This window comes from Fulmarus glacialis, unplaced genomic scaffold (assembly GCF_000690835.1).
Source record: "Fulmarus glacialis isolate BGI_N327 unplaced genomic scaffold, ASM69083v1 scaffold2888, whole genome shotgun sequence".
Classification (NCBI taxonomy): Eukaryota; Metazoa; Chordata; class Aves; order Procellariiformes; family Procellariidae; genus Fulmarus; species Fulmarus glacialis.
In genome coordinates, this window is record NW_009226142.1 from 19,656 (window position 1) to 34,795 (window position 15,140).

The 15,140-nt window shown below is 44.1% G+C and overlaps 2 protein-coding genes across 2 annotated transcripts in view; one reads left to right on the forward strand and one right to left on the reverse strand.

Annotated features, from left to right (window-relative positions):
- The window catches only part of LOC104080334 (deleted in lung and esophageal cancer protein 1-like), a gene marked incomplete at its 5' end in the record, with an annotated part of 21,053 nt that extends 18,894 nt beyond the window's left edge, over window positions 1-2,159 (forward strand). Inside the window, one exon of the mRNA XM_009582694.1 lies at window positions 2,036-2,159. Within this exon, the coding sequence (XP_009580989.1) occupies window positions 2,036-2,159 (124 nt within the window). The remainder of the gene's footprint in view (window positions 1-2,035) is intronic.
- Window positions 2,160-4,076: 1,917 nt separating this feature from the next.
- Window positions 4,077-14,921, reverse strand: ACAA1 (acetyl-CoA acyltransferase 1). Its single transcript, XM_009582695.1, has 12 exons — window positions 14,835-14,921; window positions 14,107-14,200; window positions 13,751-13,808; window positions 12,829-12,908; window positions 12,327-12,369; window positions 10,023-10,121; window positions 9,500-9,580; window positions 7,418-7,608; window positions 7,139-7,318; window positions 6,275-6,330; window positions 5,336-5,481; window positions 4,077-4,363 (listed from the first exon to the last, which is right to left on the reverse strand). The coding sequence occupies exons 1-12, from the start codon at window positions 14,919-14,921 to the stop codon at window positions 4,288-4,290; spliced, it is 1,191 nt and encodes a 396-aa protein (XP_009580990.1). The 3' UTR covers window positions 4,077-4,287.
- Between the last annotated feature and the right edge of the window lie 219 nt (window positions 14,922-15,140).

A 15,140-nucleotide genomic window follows, 5' to 3' on the forward strand; every position in this document is an offset into this window, starting at 1 on the left:
TCCCATATATGGGATTTCTTTTGCAATTGGCACCCAGAATTCAGACTTTAGATTTACCCACTGGAAATCATGCTGTTCCAACAGCTGGCATGACACACTGACTATGTACCACTGGATAAAACCCGTTTCTTTAAGGCAGTGTCTTCAACAGAGGGCAAATCTCAGGCCCGTAATTCAGTGCAGAGGCCGATACAACAGTGGAGTCCTTCATGCATGCAGCGCTTTATTAGGACAGAGGGAGAAATGTGTCTGGAGTAGTTCAGAATCCCAGTAAAGCATCTGCTTGTCGTGCAGGAAAGCGCAATGTCTTTTGCAGTCAGTCTCAGGGATCCTTCATTATCGTTTATGTGGCTTCTCTAAAGTAACTTTTTGAAGTCCTTTACTTCCCTACATACATTCAGAGTACCTCCTGATGAAGCAAACAGAGCAAAATGTTCTAATGCAGTGATACAATTTGTTTTACCCTTGCTTAGCCTGGTGCACTGTTTGGTGTAACAGTTATGTTGATGTTTGATGAGAAAGAAAAAAAAAATCGATGTATTTTTGTTGCCTCTAGTCCAAAGGTTTTCTGCACAACAAAGATAACGTGAGCTGCAGCAAATGACAGCAATGACCAGAAGAGAGCAGATGAAAATTACTTTCTTTGTCCTATAAACATCTAATATTGTTCTAATTATGTTTACAGACATCTTATCGTAACCTTTGTCAAGGCTAGGAATTAGTTGTGAATGGCAGAGGTAGTGACCAAAGCTTTTAATTTCTTTGCTCTAATTAGGGAGATAAAACTCCTGTAGAAAATTCAGCTTCCATTACAAATTATTTTCTTGGAAGTTATCACATGGTGGCAGAAAGTTTAAGACAAGTCTATCCCACTGATTTCAGTGAACTCTGAACACTGCTGACAGGGAAGTTTCAAGAAGCAAACTACAGGTGATGTGAGTTATTGTCGTAACTTCGATCTCCCTGGAACACGCTGCGAGATCTCCATCACTTGGAGCTACTGAAATCTCTGTGGGACGAAGCCTTGAGCAGCTGCTCTAAGCTGTCCCTGCTCTGAGCAGCATGGTGGACCAGAGCCCTCCCCAGGCTCCTGACTGCCTAAATTCTTCTGGAGTGCTTCTGAATATGCCTGAAGCGCTTCTTTTTGTCTGACAACAGGTATGCTAATCAGCGTGCCTGAAAGTACCAGAAAGCAAAGATGTTGCTGTATAGCAGCCAGCTCGTCTGTTCAGCTCCAGACAAAGAATTCCCAACACAGCCGAGCTCAGGACCAGCATGGCATTAGTAAATAATTATATGCAAGGTGTGAGGTGATTTTAATAATTCACCTCCCTAAATCAGTGGTCTTCCTACAGAGGAATTTTGTATGAGAAGGAAAAAGTAAAAATTGTCTGGCAGAACAGGCTCTTGCCCCAGGCCTTTACAACAGCCATCTCTTAGACGCAGAGAAGTCCTTCAGATAAACAGTCTCAGGAGTGTTGGGTAGCATTAGCCTTAGGCGAATTATGCTGCAAGACTAACACTTAGCGCAAAACTACGCTTGCTGTGAGCTTTTTGATGTTCATGTACAACCCGGACTCCGTTGACTGCCCCTCGTCTTGGGGGAGTCAACAGAAACTTTTCCCTTTCAAACTTTGTCTGTCACGGGGATGAGTTTTCACATCAAAGCAGTGCAGGCATTTGCTCCCAAACCCTAGCCCCCAGCAGAGTTTCATTTTATTTATTTAACTAAAACAGAATTTCACAAGTAGGAAGATACTCAAGTTGTTCTTTCAAACATGAAGTTAATAATCAATGTCTTCACTTGAGATACAGACTGGACCATTCCTTTCAAACATCCTGTATGTAGCCGTGGGACACGACACTATAAAGTGAGATTGCCACCCGCAGACTCCACACTAACGACAGAGACCAGTGCTTGTGACTAGGAGCAGCTTATGTCTCTCCTATTTCCTCCACAAAGTAACTAATCTCATCCTTAAACACAGAATTGTATCTAGCTGTAACTGAACTGTCTTTTTGCTCTGTGTTTTAGGAGTGACACTGAATATGAAACTATCGTGACCATTACTGGAATGCTGGGAGAGGAGCCTTGCAAGCTACAGATCAGGGGGCGAGGAACATACGATGGAAAGTATGAAGACCTGTATTTAATTTAAGCAAGACAATGTGGGACAAATGTCAAGGTAATGGGTTGGATGCAGATGTGCCAACAGTTGAGCCTGTATTTTTATCTACTTCAGTTGTTTTAATACAGACTGGAATTTTAGCAGTATGACATTTTAAGTTATGAGGAAAAAAAGCTCATGGTACTTTAAAGAAAACAGTCATAATCTCAGTCTGTGCTATTACTTTTATTGCTGGGATAAGCTTACCACTACCCACAGAACCAGGCTCTGCAAAATAATCAGTTTTAAATTGCAAAGCAGCTATGGTAACAGTTAGGCCAAAACCCTTTGCATATCACCGTATGCCTCAAATTACAATTAAAGACTGTTCGTACCTTAAAAAGCAGCTTTTGTTTTGCCTTGCTTATTTGTTTGACATTAAAACGGACACTGACACACAATAAAAGCAAGAATTAGTGAATAAGGCCAGCATTCCCCTGGCTGTTTTCTCAGTGCCTTACATGAAAAGGGGAAGAGCCACCTTTCCCTGGGCTCCTTGGAAGATTACCAACCTGCATGTTTCATCATGCTTGGGTATGAGAACATCCCCTTCAGCTATAAGGGAGGAACCTTTCTTCCTTCTAATTCTTTCCCCCCACATGGTTCCCATTTACTCACACTTCTCTTTAAATGTTTTTAGTATTACTTTAGCTAAAGGTCACTGAAATTCCCACTTCTGAGCCTGTTAAGTTTTCCAGTCCCATCATATAAAAGGTTTTTGTTAAAGGCAGCGTTAAAGGGGCTGCAATCCACACTGGAGGAGAACAAAAGATGCAAGATAGCTGCCTTCTGCCTAGTTTAAAACAGACTTGTACTAGCACCGAGAACTCATTTTATACACAGGAACCTCAGTGTGCAAAAAGGACCCTTGAAGATGCTAATGCCTCTCTGCCCCCTCTAAATAACTTAATCTTTTTGCTCTAAAATACAGCACGTGTGATTGCTGGGTGAGTGAGACAGGCTACAGCACAGGACTGTGAGAGTATCAAACAGCTCTAGCTAATCATGACCTTCAACTAACAATCATCATAAAAAGAATACAAATATATTGCAAGAACCCAACCGTATTAAGTGCAAAAACAAGAGCCAGGACAAAGAACTTCAGTCTGTGTCACAAATTTAAACTTTTCTAACATGTCAAAGACGATGAGTACATTTATTTTTCAAGCAGTTAGCTCTGAGTTTCAGCCATTTTTCTGCTCGTAAGAGGAAGAACAGATAAGGGAGAATTTGACAAGATAAAACCTACATTTTGCTGATGTGCATGTAGTGCTTGCAGTAAGAGTAATGCTCAAATCTGTTTTATGTTAGGTAAGTAAATATTACTAAGCATATGCTTGTCCTCTAAGTTAGAGTCATAGAAGCTGATAATTAGAAATGTGTTGTAAAAGATGGAATGGCCACTTTCAAATTCCTGGCTTCTAGCAAATCATTAAAACCTTTCTATTCCAGCACCTCAACAGTTTGTTTGCTCCTGTGTAAATTACATTCTAGTCCTTCCCCTTGCCCCCGCTGGAGGCTTCGGAGCAGCTTGGTTAAAAGTAGAAAGCTAAAGCACATCCTCCAGCCTAGGGACAGTTTAAGACACAGACAACTTATGGCTTAGATAGGACAGACAGAGTCGTAAAGGAAATGATGTTAAGTCTTTGCACTGCTTTCAAAACAAGCTGTTCTACACTTTGTGCAAGATGGTGAAATCTTTTAAGAAAACCCTGGAAAAGCCTTTTCATGTGCACTGCTGTTTTCATGTTGAGCAACCATTTTAGACAATTTGTCATACAAAAATACTGCACCATGAACTACTTCTCTCTGATAATATTCACAGAATAAAGGGATCAATTAAATTAGAAATATTCTTTCATAATCACCACCCAAGGGCCTGTAGTTGGGCTTCAACTGAATTAATCTCTTCTCATGTCAGGATGCCATTTGCCAGTTTTGCATTTTCCCATCTGCTTAGTAGATCTGTATGATTTACTCTACTTCACAATTTGTGCCTAAAATTTGTAGATCTAGTAACGAATCCCTGAATCCACTTGATTTCACAGTGCAAATCATTTGCTATTACTAGAGAAGGCAGAGAATTAGCTGTTGCGTTGTTTTGTCAGTGCACTGGAGTTTAGTTCCCTGGGTATTCAAATACTGCTGCAGCACCCATGCCAGTTCCAATGCACATTGATACAACACCGTACGCTCTGAAACAAAAGAACACATGGAATTAAGACAGGTCTGGTTTAGATCAGGGGAAAAAAAGAATACAGTAAGTTTGAGGTACCCACTGCTCTCCTGCGTCACCAAGAGATTCTAACTCTGGAGCAGGTCCTGATGCTCCGGAGTTCTTGCAGGCAGTTGTCTGCAGAGCACGTGGACACACGTTTCTCTGCCTGCTTTCTGGACAGGAGCAGTGTGCCAGGAGCAAGCTCCTTAGCCGCTGGCCTCAGACATACTAGCAGTGAGGTCGAGCTAGGAGAACTGCTTTGATTCAGATGGGTTGAGGAAGAAACTCTTCCTTTCCTGCCTCCTACCACTGCCCCTCAGGTAGCTTTGCTATCTAAAAGTTCAAGGTAAATTTGGATAGTCAGATGATGTGCTGTAGGATTTGCGTAAAAACAAGAGTGGAAAGCCCGATTTCAGAGCAAGTTCTTCCACTTCAGTTTGAGGTGGTTTATTGTTACTGCCCGATGTGCTTGGCATTTAACAGCTCACCACCACTGTGACCGTCCCCTCGAGGCCAGGGCACAGCTCATCCTAAGCTGCAGCCCAGTGACGCTGAATGTGCCAGCCCCAAAGGGAGCAGTGACACAGCCAGCCAGCAGCAGCTACCAGGTTTCTTCCAGATGTCAGGAAGAGCCCGAGTCCTGGGACTGAACCGTCACAAAGCCCGATGCAGCCCAGCCTTGCAGAGCCGCTGGCCCACCAGCTCTAACGCTGCATGGTAGAGATGTCTACTCCAGGGCCCTGCACCATCACGGACCAGGAGATACTCTGCATTCATGTGCAGCAAGACATTACACAGCCCTCCCTAAAGAGGGCCATCGGGAATTCATGTTCAAAGCTATCAAAGGGATGGAGAAAGCTTAATCCAAACTGATGGTTACTTCTGAGCCTAAGTTACTTACTTACATACATTTAAGGCATTAAGGCTAACACTGTTCCGCAGTGCTCACCTTTTCCCTCTGCGCTTCAATTCATTGAGCAAAGTGACAACTTGACGAGCACCAGTACAACCTAGTGGGTGCCCCAGTGCTATTGCTCCTCCCAGGGGGTTGACCTTCTCCATGGGAATGCCCAGCTTTTCAACACAGTACACAGCCTAGAAAGACAGAGGGAATGTGTTTGTGGAGATGCCCTCACCTCCGTTAGTTCTCAGCCCTCCTGCAATAGGGAGCTAAGAGGACTGCAGAGAAGACCGGTGATCTCGTCCATATATAAAGAGGGACAGCACACCATCCTAGGCAGCTCTAGGGGCTTCAAAAGAGTTGTGCTTAAAATAAATTTAACTCAAACTATGTTTGTTATTACACAAACTCCACATCATTGTGTCAGCTGCTCTTAAAGTATTAAACAGTTTGTATTTAGAGGCCTGACTCCAGCTAGACTATCTTTCCCAGTGGAAAGGAGTGGAACTACATTACAAATCCAAAGCACACAAAGTGAGCTAAGCCTATCAGCTTCATCTCAAACTAAGCCCACGTATTTTCTGACAGGCATGTCATAGATATGTGGAGGCCACAGTAGTGAAGTTGCTACCTTTCATTAAGGACCTCCAAATTGGTGACTGCAACACATTCACACTGGCACCACCCGATAACAAATGGCAGCCCTCATGAAACAGAAATTTTGCAAGTTGATATGAGGATACAATAGTAAAGATTACATTCTTATTCAGTGGACACGTTTTTCTGTTATTTTGTTTTGTTTTTAAATATTAAGCTGTATAAGCAGCTTATTTTTCTTTGAAGGAAAGGGAAAATAGTTTGTGCATGTTATTAACATTGGGCTGAAGATGTCGTAAGTGGAACAAGTTCAAATCTTAATTTTGAGACCAAGCTGAAATACACTCAGCTGCCAAGCAATGTAGCAACTCAAACATGACGCTCACTCACCTGGCTTGCAAAGGCTTCATTGATTTCATATATATCGATGTCATTCAGAGTCAGACCTATGGTTCAGAAAAGTCAGGATTTAAAAGGAGGTATTTTTGCCTTATGACTGTATCAGAGAGTAATTCACTCACAGCCTCCCTTTAAGAATTCCTCCCTTTAAGAGTTCTACTCCACTAATGACAAAAAGAGGGGGCCTTGGCTCCATGTGGAATATCTACACTTGTACAGATGTTTATGTACAACAATGTCTAAAGACTGCAAAACGTCACAGTTCATGGTATCGTGTCACTGAGTTTGCCAAGTTTCCTTGGATTAAATGTGATTCCTTTGCAGAGGGATTAAAGATTGAAGGGTATTTCAAGACCAAAAGATAAAACTATAGGTGAGCATATGACCATAGCAATGATAGGTGGACGTAACAATAATCGTCAGCTATAAAAGCTATTTAACCTGATGAGTGTGATAAGAACCCTGAGGAAAGCCTGTTCCACTGGTCAGATGCCAAAATTGTAAAGAGAAAAAAAACCCCCAAAACAAACAAAACCCACACCCCCATACACTGGTCGTATTAAGGAAGAGAAAACAGCACTAAATGAACACTAAATCACTTGCCACACGTTAACTGTTTGTTGAGGCTGTGCAGGGATTTAATCGTGAGCTTCTCAAAGGTGAGTGAATGACAATTTATACACGAGTACAAGTGAATGGGATCCCAGCTGGGATGTCTTTTAAGGTTTTGAATTTAAGTTCACTGTTCCTATAGCTGATAGCTGCACATGCTAGAATAATATAATCTTAAATTTCAGTCCACCGAGTCTGATTTGCCTTGTGCCAAACACTGTATGAATGACAAGTGGTTCTTACCCGCCTTCTCCACAGCTGCAGGGATTGCATATGCTGGTCCTATGCCCATAACATCGGGTGGGACTCCAACCACAGCAAAGGACCTGAGCACCCCCAGGACTGGAAGTCCCAGTTGTGCTGCTTTTGAGCGTTTTGCCAGGAGAACAGCAGCTGCTCCATCACTGACCTGGCTGGCATTACCTGTTGGAAGAGATCTATTAACACCTTTTTTGCCTAAGCACATTCTATTACAAGGCAGGTTAACCACGGGAACGACGCAAGTTTAACAACAGAGCTGACCTGCTGTAGTGCTACCATCCTCTTTGAAGGCAGGCTTCAGCTTTGCCAAGCCTTCCAGGGTTGTGGAGGGCCTAATTCCTTCATCTTGGTGCACAGTGATTGTTTTTTGGTTGCCCTGATTGTCTAGAACAGTGGTCTTCACTGGAACAATCTCAGTTTTAAACAGACCCATCTGCTGAGCTTTTGCTGCTCTGTTAAAAAAGAGTATGAAAGGGTAAATATTCCGGAGGTGAACTGCAAGAGAACTAATGTCAAGTTAGTAAGAGAATGAACAAAGGTGTGACTTGGTACACAGGTACATCATCGATGAGTAGTGGACAAGAAGACAGGCAAATACTTATTTCCATTCATGGGAAGACAAACTTCTTACCTCTACATCACGGGAAATATATTGCTAACATTTCGGGCATTCTTCCCAAACCTGGGTCACAGGATCACACGCTTCTAAGCGAGATCCCCGTTCTGTTCCCATCAACACCTTTGTGACTGACTGACCACCACCAGCCCACAGCATGAAGTTGTGCTTGTCCAGTGGTACAGTCACATCACAACTGTAAGAAAATAAATGAATCCTGATGTTCAAACATCAATTCTTATTTTTCAGTTTAAACAGGGCAAGGGGGCTAAGCCTCTACATAACGCTCATAATTTCTGACAAGTTAAGGAATGGATAAAGTTTCACTCATTCCTAGCTTTGTCCTACTAAAGACAAGTTGAGCTTTAGACCACACACTTCAGGTATAATCTTCTGGCATTTAAATGTAACCTTTCAACCCAAAAGGACTGCAATTTGTGTTGCACAGTTCAGTCTGACTATGTAGAAGAGTATCACTTAATTTAGCAGTAAAGGTGCAGCAAATGTAAGACCTGGTCCCTGAGACAGCAGCTTTAGCAGTAGGGAACAACTGACATGATCGGACTGATATAAGTAGGCAGAATGCAATTAGCTAAATTAGAATTAGCTCAGGAGACACAGTTTTAATCTTTCATATTAACAAGGTATTTAAAAGCCTCCACAGTAGAACTGATACAGAAGATTTATCTTCCAGCAGCAGAGCACCCTTTACAGGGAATACAAATTGGAGACTGAAAGCTTGTTTGACCCCCTCATCCCTTTACGCTTTTACTAATAAAATGAAAATATTAATACTCCCAGGTAAGCGAGAGTTAGGGTGAAGTGCTGAAGGAGATCAGTAACTCCGCAGACATCCTGAGACCGAGGCCAGAAAATCACCCCTTTCCTCCTGTGAGAGGCAAGGATCGCGTTCACATACCCTTTTGCGTTATCAGTTCAATGTCAGTGAGAAAGGCTGGCATGCCAAGTTCCCTAGAAGCAGGGCCAGAATTTAAAGGTTAACTGGCCTGTGCAGTGCCTTCCTGTATTAGATAAATAATTGGACCGGGGCAATGCTTAAACAGAGCTCTGAAAGTTAGTTTAACTCTTTGACGGCAGCAACTTTAACGTGTTGCCTGACACTGGACTGCCAGTACAGCCCCGTGGATTCCGAGGTCAGTTTACTTTGGCAGCGATTTAACCTCAGAGGAAGGTTACTGGAGGTAGGATTGGACTCACTTGGAGCCAGACACCTGCAGCGAAGACAAGCCGCTCTTCTCATAAGCTCGGCAGTTCTCTAGAAACAGCTGCATTTAAATATTCCCTCTTCGGAAAGGTTCCTTCTGCTGCCACTCCCACGTTTAGTTTCAAATAATACTGAGCCAAAGCCACTACGAAAATATTGAACCATACATTCGTTTCAGAAACCTCATGGAGGTTGCACCCTTTGGATGCTGAAAAACACAGGGGCACTCACTGCTCAGGGCTGGCACGCCCAGCGATACGTGCGCCAGATTAGTCACACAATCCCCAGTACAGCTCTGGACTCGGGTTGCCTTATCACACAACCCGTGACATGCACTGGTCTTCGCTCTGACCATCTCAAGCTTCTTTACTCACTATTAAGGTTTGGAAGGCAACACGAAGGCTGCACTTAACCACTCGTGGGAAGTAGCAATGCGTTTTCTATCTGTATTTATTCCTTAACTAAAAGGTTAAAAAAAAAAAAAAAAAGCAGCAGCATTTACTTTTGTTGGGAAGCCAAGGCAAAGGCATCCTGCTTCTTTCGGGAGACTCCAAACTTCTCTGCCACGTTTTCTGAGGTTATTCTGGGGAAGACAACATCACAGAATTAATCCAACGACTCATCCAACGGAGCTGCAGTTGGCGTCTACTAAGACAACAGAAGGTTCAAGCATTGGCTTTAGTCTCAAAGCTAACTGCTGCCTTCTCAACCTAGAACTGCTCGGCAGAAGCAAATCCTGAATCAAATCCTAGGACAATCCTAGCAAATCCTAGGACCAAAACAAGTTTCAAATCCACTTTCGTTGCTCATTAAGCCATTGAGCTTAAGGCATAAGACAAGGAAATCTTTCATCAGAGTCGTTGATCTTCCCCCCATTTCATATAATTAATCTACCACAACAAAGGAGGATGCCGACACATACAGATCCAAGCTCACGGGATTCGGACTGATTTGAAACAGTACAGTCACCGAGGAAACAGATCATCTAGAAAACCCTTAACGCTTCGGGATGAGGAAACACTTACCCCATAGGAATAAGGCAATCTCGAGCTTTGCTGTTTTCCATCATACTGGAACTGATATCACCAGGGTTATTTGCATTTCTGAGGGACATCGTTTCCACGCTAAACACAAAAAACATTGGAATTTGCTACCAGTGCTTTCATACTATATTTGTGGTAATTGCTCAATTAAGACTGATCAAAACTCAGTATCTTGACAACATGCTTTCCTATCACCCTACAGAAACGCAGCTAATAATTAAGAACTGGCTGAGGCATAAGCTCTTCAATCATCAATATAAGAATTACCACAAAATGAAAACAGATTGCTACATTAAATTGGTCCTTGTTTCCCTAAGAACAGGATACCAATGTCAACAGTTAACGTCTCTTGTTTCCACAGCTAGGAACGAATCGCTAATGATTTTGGCACTTTTGTCCTCAAATATAACAAGAAACCTAAGGTCCTAGGACTGGAGTTTCCAGTGAGATTGTCAACAGCCATAAAAATAACACTTACAGCTTAAGAACTGGTTGGCAGCATAATAAGTATTAAGCAAACCATTATGCCATTTGTATTTTGCAACACAAAGAATTTAAGACATGGATCCCAGAGGCTGCAGTCTTTCACCTACCAATGAATTAACAGATTGAAGATACCCAGTTTTACTGCATAATACACAGCCATCGCTAAAGACTAGTGAGCTTTTGTAAAGTCAGTCTAGACCACGAAGCCTATGATGGGAAGAGGGTTTGAATTCTACTCTGCACCACACAAATACACTCATGAAGAGTAAATAACACAGAAACTATTCCTGGAAAATGCAAGACAAGCAGAAAATAAGGCTTTTCCCCAAGCAGCTTATAGTAAGTGCCGTCAGGAGTTTAAACTAACTCTAACACGGGACATGGCATTACTTGACTTCAGCTGCATCTGCTCCATGAAGGAAGGTATAGAATCAGGTTTTAAATAAGAGCAAGCCACAGCTACTGTGTTTTGTGTTGTCGTCCAGTATCTCTCCACCTACAGAGTGGACGAGTCCACTCAGGGCAAGGGCATGACTTGGGATAAACCCAACTCACAGAAGCTATTTGTAACGCATGGATTTTACATCTTCGTGGAGGACCCTGCAGGGTAGAGGCCAGAAAACTTCCCGCAGTGAAACACGGTGACTTGCATACCCAAAGGTGCAATGGCTGGGTCCCAAACCCTTTGAGCCTTTCAGTACCTTTAAGCATACCATTTTGGCGGACACTGCCAAGGAACTTCTCGAAACAATTGTGTTGAAGTGAACAAGTGAAAAAAGCATCATGCATTCAAGCAGAAGCATTCCCCGTGAACACCAAGTGCTCAGCCTACATCAGAGGAACATGCCTGTCTCGCTGAGCTGTTTATTTTGCAGCAGTCTAAGAAGGGCATTCTCAGCATCAGATCTTGCCCAACCAAGTTTGTGCAGGTGTTGAGAAGTTGTAAATATAAATATTTTCCTAAGGGCTACCGGATGACTGTGTACAGTAATAATTCAAGAAAGACATATGAGTTACCAAGGTAAAGAAAAAGAGAAACCCAATATTTTAGCCTCAGGATTACTGAATACTTTTTTGTTATTTGTTCTTCTGAAATGAATGTGTATGTGGTCACTAGTATTTCTCTAAAGCCAACTTAACATTTACATAATCCTCTAAAAAATAAACACTTCTTATGATGTTAGGACAGAAGTGAAGAACAGCATGCCCGTCCACTGCAGAAGAACATCTCCTGTAAGTCTGTAGAACAGTTATTAGCCTGGGTAGGACATCAATTTCTTCATCCAAGATAGCCGTGAGTATTCTAAGACACCAGTTAATTGGAGATTAGTTAAAAAGCTAATCATGACAGGCTCTTTCAGGCTCTCAGAGCTCTGCATACAAGTGGTAACCTACAGCAGAGCCAGAGGACCCTAATAAAACAGGCTTTTTGCATGCTTGTAAGAGATACTCAGCCTCTTATTGCAACCCCAGCAGACACGTCACCAAGACCAAAACTTTCAGGGGAATTAAAGGATTTTCAAGCACCCTCTCTCAGAGCCTTTAAGATGACCTGATCTTCTGCGAAAGTACTCAGCAGCCTCTGGAAATACATGAATTGCATCTGCAGCCACCACTTAAATCCAGGTCCTAATTCCAGAGTTTATTCACCCATTTGTAAAACGAGGACAGCATCTATTTCCTTGGGGGTGACAGATCTGGTTGGAAGGGATTTCTAATTCCTCACACAAGAGCTATTGCAGAGGGACTGAGCGCTACTTTCCGGCAGCCTAAGCAAGTACCATAAAAAGACATTCTTACCCACAGGCCAAGCCAATGTCATACGATCCATTTCGGATGCCACCTGTAACAGCAGTAAACAAACATTCTTACTATCATTAGAAGCAAAAGCACCTTCATTCCAGCTGCGGTTTCATGAACACCTGAGGCACCCACTACAGCTGAAAGGTGCATTCCCACCGCCCTCCCGCCTGCCAGAACGTGAGCCAGCTCAAGGAGCTGATGGGGCTGAAGACTTAATCATGACCTAACATGCAACCAGAGAGGACAGGAGGGACCTTCTAGAAGCTGCCTAATGTGGAAGTGATGGTAGAACTTACCCTCAGAAAACCAAGTTACTTCTCTAGGGATAAACTCAGCCACTCAAGGACATAAAAGCATTCAACTGAAAACACACTGAAAATTCCTAACAGCAGAAGACATTATCACTATTTTTACTGCCCAGAGAGATTGGAGAACAGGAGAAATGAGCACTTAGGGTGTGGCAGGCATTGACTCCGATCCGAGCGCCCACAACACTTACCAGCTATATTGATAATGGCCTGTAGCCCGGAGGAACACTGCCGGTTCACACTCGAGCACGGCACCGTCTCTGGAATACCACTAGAAAATAAGACAGCATTGGCAAAGACTCCATGATGAAAACCACGCAACAAACCAAACCTCTGAAGAGAGCATTAAGCCACTTGATTAAACATTAACCCTCAAGTTCAAGACAGATCCCTTTATACATTTGTTGACCCATTTGGTCCTGCACCAAGAGAAAGCAAAGTTCACAGACAATTTCCAAACTTGATTTACAAGTGGCTCTGAGTGCCGTTTACCCACAGGTCTGCCTTCGGAAGGTCCTCTGTAAGCAGGGCCCTCTCGCGTGCCTAGTTCCCAAGCTCTGATTGGGGCCAGAAATACTGAAAAGCTCTGCAATATTCGTAATTACTGGTGGGCTGTGTCTGCACCTCTCCAAAGTGGTGGTTGTACACTGATTTACAGAAGCAAACATCACTTGGCAATAGATACTGGCTGAAATACTTGGAAGCTGGAATCCAGCCATTGACTACCAACACTGGGAAATGAACATAAAGACCTGAGACAACTCCATGGTTTCAGGCCCACGTAGAGCAGAAGGAAGTGCGGCCTTGCAATATGGAGAAGCAGCAGCAGGTACAGCTGGGAGCCCACAAACAAGATCTCCCATTCAGAGGCTCAACACAGGCAGCACAGATTAACTGGCCTCACCTCTGCCTCCCTGTCCCTCTACTAGCAGGATTCTCTAAACCTCATCAGGGTTCTCCAAATGCTAGATCAAAGTCTAATTTCTAGGCAAAAGGTGATTTGCTGTAACTTCCTAAGAGCGCATGAGCTTCATCACAACCTCTGACCCAGTGCTGCTCCATAGCCAACGCCTGAGAAGGGGAGGAGGAACTTCAATCAGATTGAGCGTTTACCTTAGAAACTGTGCAACTCTTGCAATCAAAGCGCCAGCTCCAGGCTGCAGCACGTTTCCTGAATGCAAAGATACAATTCCAGTAAATCAGTTGCACCTCCTTCGCTATTTGCTGCAGGCCTCGAAGGGATGTTAACGTCGCCACGGCTTGGTACCACCTGGCACCCAGATCAGAGCCCCTCCACTTGACAGAACAGTCATGAAGGACGTACTGATTTCATAAACCTAATGCTATGCACTAACCCCTTCCAACCCCACAATACTTGCAAGTATCCCATGGGACACCAGGAGCAGCCTGTCCCAGAGAGAGCTATCCAGATCAGTTGTTTCGAGTCTGGACGGAGGTTGTTCACTCACCAACACAGATGTCTCCCAGGACCTCAGGACGAAGACTGACATCTTGAAGGACAGCTGTCATAACAGCAGACAGCAGTTCATCAGGTGTAGTATCCTAAAAGCACGTGGGATTAGCACTACTTAACAAACACCAGAAACTGCCCTGTCACCAATTCACCCTCAGACTACTTCAGAGGGCCAGTGCACGATGCTTAGACAGCTTTACTCCACTTCTCAGCTCATGATGGTTGTCGTTTTCCTACAAAAGCAGAATTACTCCGCATGTTTTTTATCCCAGGTATCTTTCAAGCACTGTAACACACACTGCTTTCTTAACTAGCTCAGTTTCATATGAGCGTGCCTTGTAGGGCCTTTAAAACAAAAGACTATGGTGGGTTATGTGACAAGGCTTAGCAAGTAGAGCCCCTCAACTTATTTTGTGAAAGAAACAAGGGTGACCCCTCAGCTGGTGGGAAGCACTGCCAGCATGACGAGATCTATTTTGAAGGATGACAAGCAACACGCATCCTTTGGGCTCATCCTGGCACCGTGCTCTTGCCTCGGTCAGAGCCGCAGGACTCTGCGCTTGCCACCCAGCGAGGAAAAGGGCTGCTCCAGGAGAAGGGTGGCAGGTCCATGCCAAGCACCGTCGGTACCCAAGCAAGCCAGGCAGGCGAGGGAGATGATGCTTTTCTAAGGGGTTGCTCTGTTTGACCACAGCAGGTAAAAGCAGCGTGGTAGAGACCTACCCCAGGCTTTAAGGGGAGCCGGGACACTCGTCGGTACTTTGGCCAGGTTTTTTGGGGATGCCGGTGGTCCTGCTGCACTGGCACCATGCACCCCCCCGGCATTAAAACCATCAGAAATGTTGTCTTTTAGACCATTAGGAAGTGGAGCCCCACTCCTGGGCCGTGGATGGGGGACAGCGAGAAGGTGGGGGCCCAGCACCCTGGCGTGTGGAGGGGAAGCAGGCAGGGGGGTCCCCACCTCCCTATGGGGGTGCTCGGCAGTGCCGGGGGGCCTCAGTGCCTGGGGGGACCCCGACCCAGCACCCT

What these genes read in the sequence shown, in the direction of transcription:
- ACAA1 (XM_009582695.1), bottom strand. Translation starts at nt 14,921, where the DNA reads ATGGTGCCAGTGCAGCAGGACCACCGGCATCCCCAAAAAACCTGGCCA. An exon ending in CCTGGGAGACATCTGTGTTG is followed by an intron (nt 13,809 to 14,106) that starts GTGAGTGAACAA and finishes CTTTGCATTCAG; the next exon opens with GAAACGTGCTGCAGCCTGGA. An exon ending in GACATTGGCTTGGCCTGTGG is followed by an intron (nt 10,122 to 12,326) that starts GTAAGAATGTCT and finishes TTTTGTGTTTAG; the next exon opens with CGTGGAAACGATGTCCCTCA.